The 13,033-nt window shown below is 42.8% G+C and overlaps 1 protein-coding gene across 1 annotated transcript in view; it reads right to left on the reverse strand.

The window, feature by feature from the left end:
- The window catches only part of LOC139542568 (V-set and transmembrane domain-containing protein 2-like protein), a 36,950-nt gene extending 31,399 nt beyond the window's left edge, over positions 1 to 5,551 (reverse strand). Inside the window, exon 1 of the mRNA XM_071348157.1 lies at positions 5,192 to 5,551. Within this exon, the coding sequence (XP_071204258.1) occupies positions 5,192 to 5,309 (118 nt within the window). The 5' untranslated portion in view covers positions 5,310 to 5,551. The remainder of the gene's footprint in view (positions 1 to 5,191) is intronic.
- Between the last annotated feature and the right edge of the window lie 7,482 nt (positions 5,552 to 13,033).

Here is a 13,033-nt window from a genome sequence, read left to right on the forward strand (position 1 = left end):
TAGTTGCCGTGGTGAAGTTTCTAACTCAGTGCATATGTCTGTTATTAACTGATCAGTTCCGACCTAATACTGACAAAAAGTATAATACCTCTTTGTTTTCAAGGACAAGCCACATGTAAAGAAAAAACATAAATTAAAAAGGTTTTATTCTTTTTAGCATGTGGCCTGTTCTTAAAAACAAAGAGGTATTATACTTCAAACATTTACTCAAGCTGCTGTCTTCATTGGTTCGTTTCGGGACACCCATGGGGGCATGCAAGCTATTTGGAGAAGCAAATCTCAGTTCGACTCCACTAAAGCAAATCAACATGACTCCACTACTCACGCTGACTGCCAACATATGAGCCCTGCCAAGTCCGCTCCAGGAGGTCTGCGATAGCCACCACAGCAGTCATGTGTCTAATGTGAGATAAGCTTGCTCACTCTTCCAACCAGAGCCCAGAAGGATCCCTCAATCCAGTCGTCTTATGATCAAGGCTGGAGGAAATATAGAGGAAATATGGTTTGTTCTCTGTGGGGAGAGCCAGGGAGAATTGGTGACTCCCAGAGACACTGGCATGAAAGGGACAGAGACTGTGACTCTGTATTGCCAGTCAAAAGGCACATATTTTCTTCTCCAAAGTGCTCTGGGGATATGTTTGGCCAGAGACATAAGGACATGAAAGGGAAATGACAAGGAAAAGACTGGTTCACTTTGAAGCGCTTACACTCCACAAGAGCCATCAGAACTGAATACACAGAGAGAAAACACATTGCATGACTGCTGGCTGACCCTACAGTTTGTAATGGGCTGCGTTTGAAGAGAGAGGAAAAGGAAATGGAGAGAAAGAAAGAGTGAGAAATGGTAAGGAGGTTGTATCAGGAGGCCTGCAATAAGTGCCCTGTCCATTCAATGCAGGTCTGAAGCCTAGTGGTTAAGAGCGTGGGCCAGTAAACGAAAGGTTGCTGGTTCGAATCCCTGACCCTACTAAGTGAAACATCTGTTGATGTGCTCTTGAGCAAGGCACTTAACCATAAACGCTCCTGTAAGTTGCTCTGAAAAAGAGTGTCTGCTAAATGACAAAAAATCTAATGTAAATGGTACTTTATGCTACTGGAACCTTTTGGTCAACAGGGCTTCCCTGCATTACCCACTGCTAGGAGAAATCAAAAATAGTTCAATGGTTTGCTCCATATATGGCCCTCAAAAAGCTTCTATACAACTGCAAAGCATATTTTTTTGTAGTGTAGTTCCAGGCTCATCTAAACATCTAACATATATTACACCCACTCATAAAATAGGGAGTGGAGAGGAAGTGTGCCATTCAGAGCAGCTTATCTTGCCTGGTCTCAGGGTAATCTAGTCTGGTTAAGGCCTTAGTACCCTTCCCACCAGAGGGACATCTGTCCCAAGATGATTCCTCCTGGCTGAGCATGGTAGGGAGAGGAGCTGCTGCCAGCCCAGCCCAGCCAGGATCCCACCACTGAGAGCAGGCCAGAGACCAGCCTGTCAGCCTCTCCTGCTCAGCGTGAGCCTGGCTTAATGAATAGTCAACAGAAACTGCTAAGGCTGAAGCAGGAGTGACTGTAGGCCTAGAGCAGAGAGCAGAGAGAGGACATGGACGTTAGGTGGATGTTTGTTATATAGCGGCCCATACTATTGTTGAAAAGAAAATTAGAAAATTTTGCCTTGACATGTCATATTTTATTCAATAACCTATCGGTTTAAATAATATTACCGGTATATTCATAATCTGTACACTGTTGGCTCTCAGTGTCTCAGTCTCTATGTGGGAGTTGCAGGATCTGGTTGTTTTCTCTCCTCTTTAGCACTTAATTGATTCATTAATGTCATTTGATTGGCTAGATACAGTGCATTCGGAAAGTTTTCAGACCCCTTGACTTTTTCCAAAATTTGTTACGTTACAGCCTTGTTCTAAAATGGAATAAATTGTTTTTTCCCTCATCAATCTACACACAATACCCCATAATGACAAAGCAAAAACAGGTTTTTAAGAAATGTTTGAAAATGTATAAAATAAAATAAAAATGAAATATCACATTTACATAATTATTCAGACCCTTTACTCAGTACTTTGTTGAAGCACCTTTGGCAGCGATTACAGCCTAGTGTCCTCTTGGGTATGACGCTACAAGCTTGGCACACCTGTATTTGGGGAGTTTCTCCCATTCTTCTCTGCAGATCATCTCAAGCTCTGTCAGGTTAGATGGGGAGCGTCGCTGCACAGCTATTTTAAGGTCTCTTCAGAGATGTTCAATCGGGTTCAAGTCCGGCTCTGGCTGGGCCACTCAAGGACATTCAGACTTGTCCCGAAGCCACTCCTGCGTTGTCTTGGCTGTGTGCTTAGGGTTGTTGTCCTGTTGGAAGGTGAACATTCGCCTCAGTCTGAGGTCCTGAGCACTCTGGAGCAGGTTTTCATCAAGATTTCTCTGTATTTTCCCTCGATCCTGACTAATCTCCCAGTCCCTGCCGCTGAAAAACATCCCCACAGCATGATGCTGCCACCACCATGCTTCACCGTAGGTTTCCTCCAGACATGACGCTTGGCATTCAGGCCAAAGAGTTCAATCTTGATTTCATCAGACCAGATAATCTTGTTTCTCATGGTCTGAGAATCCTTTAGGTGCTTTTTGGCAAACTCCATGCGAGCTGTCATGTGCCTTTTACTGAGGAGTGGCTTCTGTCTGGCCACTCTACCATAAAGGCCTGATTTGTTGAGTGCTGCAGAGATTGTTGTCCTACTGGAAGCTTCTCCCATCTCCACAGAGGAACTCTGGAGCTCCCACCGGGTTCTTGGTCTCCTCCCTGAGCAAGGCCCTTCTCCCCCGATTGCTCAGTTTGGCCGGGCGGTGGTTCCAAACTTCTTGCATTTAAGTATAATGGAGGCCATTGTGTTCTTGGGGACCTTCAACGCGGCAGAAATGTTATGGTACCCTTCCCCAGATCTGTGCCTCGACACAATGCGGTCTCGGAGCTTATGGACAATTCCTTCATCCTCATGGCTTGGTTTTTGCTCTGACATTCACTGTCAACTTTGGGACCTGATATAGACAGGTGTGTGCCTTTCCAAATCGTGTCCAATCAATTTAATTTACCACAGGAGGGCTCCAATCAAGTTGTAGAAACATCTCAAGGATGATCAATGGAAACAGGATGTACCTGAGCTCAATTTTGAGTCTCATAGCAAAGGGTCTGAATACTTATGTCAATAAGGTATTTCTGTTTTTTATTTACAAAAATGTCTAAAAAAAAAAAATTCTCGCTTTGTCATTATGGGCTATTGTGTGTAGATTGATGAGGATTTTTTAAATTTAATCAATTTTAGAATAAGGCTGTAACATAACAAAATGTGGAAAATGTCAAGGGCTCTGAATACTTTCTGAACGCACTGTAAAAATCCCTCTGCATAACAGTTGGTGATGCATTCAGAAAATCTGTAGTGAATTACAAATAATGGATAATGTCAACCGACATAATGACTGCAGGGACATTATATTATAATATTTAGCCCACCTTGTAGCCTTTCAGGGCCAGTTTACACGCTCTATGCTATCCCTGTTGCCACTAATTTAGGTCAGAAGCAGTGGGAGATTCATGCATCTGTAGAGGTGATGGCAAGCGGTGGATGGACACAGTTGGCTGTCTGTAACAGTGTGACCTGCATGTCAGCCTGGTCTGTCTGGTTCTAGCCCACTGGCAAGAGGTTTACCCACACACCCTGGAGGAGCAGGTAATGAGGGTTCACACCCTGATACAAATGTCCGTTTTTTTTTTTTACACATTAATTTTGGACACCAAGGTGCTTCCCATTTTCAAACTGGTTTACTCGGATAAAGTTTTATAAGGGCAACATATAAAAGCTTTTCCATGGTGGACTAACGAGGCCTGGTGAGGCAATGTTCCTCCTCTGCAGTTTTCCTCCTCTGCTTCTCCTTAGATTAAAAGTTAATGAGTCATCAGAGAGATCTCATTTCCATCACTGATCACACAACCCAACATCACACTCTACTTCACACAACCCAACCACAGAAATGATACCATGCATGTTATCATACTAGTATCTGCTAGTAATACCAGTGGGCATAATAGTGATGTTAGTGCTGGCAGAAGTAAGAATCTGATGTTACACTTTGTTCCGGGCTATCATCAGTATCTTGCTCAAGGGCATGGAGGCACTTAGCCTCACACGCAATCTTCTCTTCTCAACAGTCCATTTTTCTACACATGCCAAACTTCTGCCCACACATCTGCTGAGCTAACAACCAAGCAGCTGGAATCTCAAACAGATGATGATGAACCCAGACAATACATGTTTATCTGAGTGATGCAACTAACTGTAAAATAGACTGCAGGAAGCCAGAGAGAATGTTGGTGCATCATAAGAGAGGATGTGTCTCTAGTAGAGATGTTTTAGTCCTCCAGTTAGTAACAGAATTTTTACCATTGTAGCCTATTATTGGACTACCCACTGCTTACATGGCACTTGTTATCCACTACATTCTGAAAAAGATGAGTATTGTGTCAGAATATAGGCTTGATGTATTCAATTACCACCTGCAGTGGTTCTTTCAACAGTTAATTTTCAGAAGCTGATCATTACATGGTTGTAACTATACAATTACGAGATCAAAGCAACCCAGCTGACATAGTTTAGTTGAAACAAATAGATAGCTTCCACACACATATATTTGGATAAATATAATACAGTTGATTGAGATGAACATGACATTTTCAATAACAATATGTCATTCATCAATGTGGAGAGTTGCACCCTCACGAGGTATTTTCATCATAATATGTCTGCCCCCACTATTGCGCTGCTATGACGTAAATATGATTGTCAGTGTGCTAAGTATTAACTTTTATTTCACAGAAAACGGTATCTACAGATTTGTACATAAACAAATAAAAAAAAGTTAAATAACAGTGCATATAGAACATGAATTAGCTGCAGGCGCTTGACTACCGGTAATATTAATGTGCAAAATAAATCCCTCATCCTTCTACCTCAGGTGTTCCCTTTATAAAGAAAAACACCTTTGCATCAGTTGCCTCCACCCTGATCGTAGGCTACTCTCCCTCTATACCCGCAGTATCTTCCTGGTGTTTACTGTCAGTTGTTCCTTTCTGCATGTTGCACACTAATATCATTAGAATTGAACCAAATAAAACATTAGGACAGAAACGTACCGTTCCCGGAGATGTGGTTCTCTACCTCTGCATGTCCACCTTGCCTTGTGGAAGCACTAAGTTGGATGTAGAGTCCCATGTAATGTAAAGTCCCTACTATTACCCCAAAGGCTCCCATCTCTTTTGTTTGAGATTCCGTATTCTTTGCCACTCTCTCACATTAGGTGTACTAAGTTTACAAGATAAAATCCAGGCAACGTGTTGTGTAGATAGACCCGGATTTTAAACAAAAGCGCAGATCGCAGATATGAAGCGGTTTGATGGTGCAGCCACCCTCTAGTGCAAGTCGCTGATACCTCGCTTCAGCTCCGTCGGCTCTGGATGCGGCGGAGGGAGATTTCTCCTCACGCACAGAAAGGGGAGTGAGTGCCTTGCAATGGGGAATATCAATTAGGCGGAATGATCTGAGCGAGTTATTTATTCATTAAACTTTTACAAGACGGTCATTCTTAAAGCTGTAGGACCATCCATCTTTGACAAACTATATCTATCTGTCTGCATTTATAGCATAGAAAAACAAAAACTAATTAAGACAACTGATGCAAAACATAAATTAATATGTTCAATTAACCTTGGTAGGACATCAACAGGTGGAGAATTTATGAATGTCTTTGCCTACATCAGTCACATGTTGCTAATCACGATTCCAATAACTGGAGTTTTCTTTATTGGCTAAGTGTCCAAACAATTGCTATCATTGGTGCAACTAGGCTTTGAGTGTCAATCAATTTTGGAAGTCTGCATGCTGTTTGGTTTTGCACTGATATGATCAACCTAAAGCCATATGATAGAGTGACATAAACATCTGATCACCACCAGCTATAATCCCACATTCGATGCGCCTGTAAAAGTAATGCATGGTTAATGTATTCAGCTCCACATGACAGTTAAGATAGAATTTGAGAAAGAGGTATATTGAGGACAATTCATAGCTTTAGGGGAAAATATGTTCCTGGTCGTAATGCCTAACATAGGCTATTGTCTCCGGTCTGGTCGTAAAAGCACACAGACGCATCACAGCCATTTCAGGGACCAATGACACAGCACTGCACAATCAGCCCCATGGACAGTGCCAAACTGACAGGATGCGCTCTTCGCCCTGGATGCACACAGCACATACAGTGGACAGACTGTGGGATATACAGTGCCTTAAGAAAGTATTAATACCCCTCGACTTATTCCACATTTTGTTGTGTTACAGCCCGAATTCGAAATTGATTAAAAATCATGTTTTCCCTCAGCCATCTACACACAATACCCATAATTACAAAGTGGAAACATGCTTTTTGGATTATTTTGCAAATTGATTGACAATTAAATACAGAAATATCTCATGTACATAAGTATTCACACTCCTGAGTCAATACTTTGTAGAAGCACCTTTGGCAGTGATTACAGCTGTTTTCCACACCTGGATTGTTCAAAATTTGCCCATTATTCTTTTCAGAATTCTTCAAGCTTTGTCAAATTGGTTGTTGGTCATTGCTAGACAACCATTTTCAGGTCTTGCCATAGATTTTCAAGTAGATTTAAGTCAAACTGTAATTTGGCCAGTCAGGAACATTCACTGTCTTCCTGGTAAGCAACTCCAGTGTAGATTTGGTATTGTGTTTTAGGTTATTGTCCTGATGAAAGGTGAATTCATCTCCCAGTGTTTGGTGGAAAGCAGACTGACCAGGTTTTCCTCTAGGATTTTGCCTGTACTTAGCTCCATTCTGTTTCTTCTTTTTATCCTGAAAAACTCCCCAGTCCTTAATGATTACAAGCATACTCATAACATGACGCAGCCACCACTATGCCTGAAAATATGGAGAGAGGTAATCAGTAATGTGTTGTATTGGATTTGTCCCAAACATTAGACTTTGTATTCAGGAGAAAAAGCTTATTGCATTGCCACATATTTTTGCAGTATTAATATAGTGCCTGGTTGGAAATGGGATGCATGTTTTGGAATATTTTAATTCTGTTCAGGCTTCCTTCTTTTTGCTCAGTGAATTAGGTTAGTGTTGTTTAAGTTTTCTCCTATCACAGTCATTAAACTAACTGTTTTAAGTCACCATTGGCTTCATGGTGAAATCCCTGAGTGGTTTCCTTCCTCTCCGACAACTGAGTTAGGAAGGACACCTGTATCTTTGTAGTGACTGGATGTATTGATACACCATCCAAAGTGTAATTAATAACTTCACCATGCTCAAATGGATATTCAATGTCTGTTTTATTTTTATTTGTTACCCCTCTACCAATAGGTGCTCTTCCTTGCGAGGCAATGGAAAACCTCCCTGGTCTTTGTGGTTGAATCTGTGTTTGAAATTCACTGCTCGACTGAGGTACCTTACAGATAATTGTATGTGTGGGATACAGAGATGAGGTAGTCATTCAAAAATAATGTTAACCACTATTACTTTACATAGGTCCACGCAACTTATTCTATGACTTGTTAAGCACATTTTTACTCTGAACTTATTTAGGCTAGCCTAAACAAAATTATTGAATACTTGACTCAAGACATGTCAGCTTCAAATTTTTTTATTAATTTGTAAAATTGTCAAAAAACATAATTCCACTTTGACATTATGGGGTATTGTGTGTAGGCCAGTGACCCAAAATAGGCCAGTAACCCATAATCACCACAATTATCTTCTTCACAGAATTAATAACCACATAATTAATAATTCACTCTGTTGCAGCCACACATGTACTCTCATATTTACTAACTTAAATGTCGTGTTTAGAGATGGATAAATGTGATGATAAGTTACATCTATTTTGTTTTATGAGCTGTTCAAGGAAAACAGGCTAGAACAAACATTTTCAGAATTGAAGAGCACTGCTAACAGAATCCAATTAGGAAGATCATGTGGCTAATAATGGTCACTCACAGTGACCACTGCATGAGATATATCATTACAACCTTCATGGTAAAGGAGCTAAGGGCCTGATATTAAATCTTCCACCAGAAACAAATTATTCAATAACATTGAAATTGCAGTTTGTCTTCCCACTTACACCATGTACACTGCAAGGAACCAAGGAGAAAAATCACAGCACACGGTGTTCAATTCAATCACTTGGAAAATACAATTATTCTACTTCCTCTCAGCTGTGAAATTGCTGTACAACCACTGTTAACATGGTGGTGTCATAATCACTGATAAGAGATGCGTGGGGTACCTTCCTGCCAATACAATATGCAAATGACAATTCTCTCGTTATAAGCGATATTAGAGCGCAGCTTGCAGAGCAGCTGTTACGCTGTTGGAGAACGGCCTCCTTTGCCTCATCCCTGCCGCGACGACGCCACTGCAACGTGAGACATGAATGATTGGCATGGCAAGATTGCTCCCACATGTTCTCGATAAGCATTGCTATGGTGATGATGTCATTGAGCCTCTGCTCGAGCCTGGGCCGGTGGCTCGCACTCATTTGCATGTTAAGTTTGATGCTGTGACAGAGCATCAATAAAAATGCACTCCCTCATGACACCCTTGAAGGCATATGGTCTCTTCTAATGCATCACACATACAAACACAAAAAAATGCAGGATTCATTGAAACTACTTTACGATTCTAGTTACCAAGGAGATCACCATCTGCGGGGACACAGCCCGAACGCTCACCTCCCCACAATTCCCAACCAACGCGTCTCCGGTACTCCAGCCCTCTATTCATTTGAATGTGTTGACAGTTGGAGAAATTGCTTGAGCTGCGCTGAGAATTCGAAAAGTATGAAAGCCAACGGTCCAATATTCTAGAACACTGTTGTGCGTACCCGTACACGTTTTGGACTATGATAACCCGTTTAGACTGAACGTCTGCGAGCAATATGAAGCATTCAATTTCTAAAACAACTGAATATTAAATTATGTCAATATCTGCGGTGAGCAAAGTGGCAACAGGGCCATGAGGCATAAATATAAACAAAAGTAAACAAAGGCATGGCACAGAAAGCTGCACTATTTAATGTTCCAAGTCATCTGATTTTATCTCAATATCAAATGATTTCTGGTAAACAACTAAGTACCTTACTGTGATTGTTTTCAATTAAAATTGTCAAAAATAAGTAAAAATTGCTTCTTAGCTAAATGCAATTTCTCAAAGAAGAATTTTGATAGGACTGGGAGTGGTCTGAGAGGGGTCTAATGGGAGGGATGTGTAATCTGTAAAGAACTGTTATCCCTTACAAAAAGATGTTTTTTTCCCAACAAACTTCCTGCCAGTTTGTGGCAAATTTGATGCAAACTAAATAGTATACCACAATGTTCCCAGAAGTTTGCAAATGCTTGCCACTAGTGGTGAAACTGAGGCAAACCTTTGGCAACAATAATATTTATTGCCACTAGTGGCAAACAGTTCACCAGAGGTTAGTGGCCAACAGTTCACAATGCAGATAGCCCGGTTAGCCAATGTGCAGGGACACTGGTTGGTCGGGCCAATTGAGGTAGTATGTACATGAATGTATAGGTAAAGTGACTATGCATAAACGATAAACAGAGAGTAGCAGCAGCGTAAAAGACGGGTGGGGGGTGCACACAATGCAATAGTCCGGGTAGCCATTTGATTACCTGTTCAGGAGTCTTATGGCTTGGGGGTAAAAACTGTTGAGAAGCCTTTTTGTCCTAGACTTGGCACTCCGGTACCACTTGCCATGCGGTAGTAGAAAGAGCAGTCTATGAATGCGGTGGCTGGGGTCTTTGACAATTTTTAGGGCCTTACTCTGACACCGCCTGGTGTAGAACTCCTGGATGGCAGGCAGCTTAGCGCCAGTGATGTACTGGGCCGTACGAACTACCCTCTGTAGTGCCTTGCGGTCGGAGGCAGAGCAATTGCCGTACCAGGTAGTGATGCAACCAGTCAGGATGTTCTCGATGTTGCAGCTGTAGAACCTTTTGACGATCTCAGGACCCATGCCAAATCTTTTTAGTTTCCTGAGGGGGAATATGCTTTGTTGTCTTGGTGTGTTTGGACCATTCTAGTTTGTCGGTGATGTGGACACCAAGGAACTTGAAGCTCTCAATCTGCTCCACTACAACCCCGTCGATGAGAATGGGGGCGTGCTCGGTGCTCCTTTTCCTGTAGTCCACAATCATCTCCTTAGTCTTGGTTACGTTGAGGGATAGGTTGTTATCCTGGCACCACCCGGCCAGGTCTATGACCTCCTCCCTGTAGGCTGTCTCATCATTGTCGGTGATCAGGCCTACCACTGTTGTGTCGTCGGCAAACTTAATGGTGTTGGAGTCGTGCTTGCCCATGCAGTCGTGGGTGAACAGGGAGTACAGGAGGGGACTGAGCATGCACCCCTGGGGCGCTCCAGTGTTGAGGATCAGCGTGGCAGATGTGAACGCTGAGCTTTGGTCAATGAATAGCATTCTCACATAGGTGTTCCTTTTGTCCAGGTGGGAAAGGGCAGTGTGGAGTGCAATAGAGATTGCATAATCTGTGGATCTGTTTGGGCGGTATGAAAATTGGAGTGGGTCTAGGGTTTCTGGGATAATGGTGTTGATGTGAGCCCTTACCAGCCTTTCAAAACACTTCATGGCTACGGACGTGAGTGCTACGGGTCTGTAGACATTTAGGCAGGTTGCCTTCGTGTTCTTGGGGACAGGGACTATGGTGGTCTGCTTGAAACATGTTGGTATTATAGACTCAATCAGGGACATGTTGAAAATGTCAGTGAAGACGCCTGCCAGTTGGTCAGGACATGCCCGGAGCACACGTCCTGGTAATCCGTCTGGCCCCGCAGCCTTGTGAATGTTGACCTGTTTAAAGGTCTTACTCACATCGGCTACGAGAGAGTGATCACACAGTCGTCCGGAACAGCTGATGCTCTCATGCATGCCTCAGTGTTGCTTGCCTCGAAGCGAGCATAGAAGTGATTTAGCTCGTCTGGTAGGCTCGTGTCACTGGGAAGCTCGCGGCTGTGCTTCCCTTTGTAGTCTAATAGTTTGCAAGCACTGCCACATAAGATGAGCGTCGGAGCCAGTGTAGTACGATTCAATCTTAGCCCTGTATTGACGCTTTGCCTGTTTGATGGTTCGTCAGAGGGCATAGCGAGATTTCTTATAAGCTTCCGGGTTAAAGTCCCGCACCTTGAAAGCGGCAGCTCTACCCTTTAGCTCAGTGCGAGTGTTGCCTGTAATCCATGGCTTCTGGTTGGGCTATGTACGTACAGTCACTGTGGGGACAACGTCCTCGATGCACTTATTGATAAAGCCAGTGACTGATGTGGTGTACTCCTCAATGCCATCGGAAGAATCCCAGAACATGTTCCAGTCTGTGATAGCAAAACAGTCCTGTAGTTTAGCATCTGCTTCATCTGACCACTTTTTTATAGACCGAGTCACTGGTGCTTCCCGTTTAAATTTTTGCTTGTACGCAGGAATCAGGAGGATAGAATTGTGGTCGGATTTACCAAATGGAGGGCGAGGGAGAGCTTTGTATGCGTCTCTGTGTGTGGAGTATAGGTGATCTAGAATTCTTTTCTCTCTTGTTGCACATTTAACATGTTGATCGAAAATAGGCAGAACTGATTTAAGGTTCCCTGCATTAAAGTCTCCGGCCACTAGGAGCACCACCTCTGGGTGAGTGGTTTCCTGTTTGCTTATTTCCTTATACAGCTGACTGAGTGTGGTCTTAGTGCCAGCATCCGTCTGTGGTGGTAAATAAACAGCCACGAAAAGTATAGCTGAAAACTCTCTAGGCAAGTAGTGTGGTCTGCAATTTATCACAAGATACTCTACTTCAGGCGAGCAAAATCTAGACTTCCTTAGATTTCGTGCACCAGCTGTTTACAAATATGCACAGACCACCCCCCCTCGTCTTACCGGAGTGTGCTGTTCTATCTTGCCGGTGCAGCGTATATCCCACTAGCTGCATATCCATGTCATCATTCAGCCACGATTCCGTGAAACATAAGATATTACAGATTGTATCTCATCTAATTTATTGTCCAATAATTGCACGTTGGCGAGTAATATTGACGGTAACGGCAGCTTTCCCACTCGCCTTCTGCGGATCCTAACCTGGCACCCCGCTCTGTGTCCTGTGTATCTGCCTCTCTTTCTTAACTGGGATGTTGGCCTTGTCGGGTGTTCGGAGAATGTCCTGCTTGTTGAAGAAAAAATCTTAGTCTAATCCGAGGTGAGTGATGGCTGTCCTGATATCCAGAAGCTATTTTTTTGCCGTAAGATACGGTTGCAGAAACATTATGTACAAAATAAGTAACAAATAATGCGAAAATAAACACATAATAGCACAATTGGTTGGGCACCCGTAAAACTGCTGCCATCTAAAAAAAAATCTGTGGCAACGGTTTACCAGAAGTTGACAACACAAGGATTCTCACTAATTCCATTGCTCATGAATAAACCAGAGCCCACATCACAGAATCTGCTTTCCAAGCACATTTCAGGTTGTACTAAGATCTGCGAATAAGGCCTACCCGCCCCATTCCATTGGGATTGCCAAGGAAGTCATATGAACAGACATGGTGCAGTATGATACCAGCACCTTTATGTCATCCTGGGGATCCCAGGCATCAGACCACATTACCACTATCTGTAGGGTGTCACGCTGTGATTTCACAACCCAACTGCGGCAGTTCTTCTGTGTAGAGGCATACTGTATATTCAGACATCCTCCCATTAAATATGTATACTTGAGATATAAATACCATTCTAGTCTTACCAGATGATGACAAAAGGCCTGAGTAGTTGTCTATGCTTCTTTTAGGTTGTGCGTCATCATGGCCTACACGGTCTTCCCTCAACCTCTCTTACTGCTAACACAACCCTGCCAACAGCAACAAAGTGGGAAATAATTACACATAATTCACCTGCACAGAAAA

The sequence above is a fragment of the Salvelinus alpinus genome, chromosome 17 (genome assembly GCF_045679555.1).
Source record: "Salvelinus alpinus chromosome 17, SLU_Salpinus.1, whole genome shotgun sequence".
NCBI lineage: Eukaryota > Metazoa > Chordata > Actinopteri > Salmoniformes > Salmonidae > Salvelinus > Salvelinus alpinus.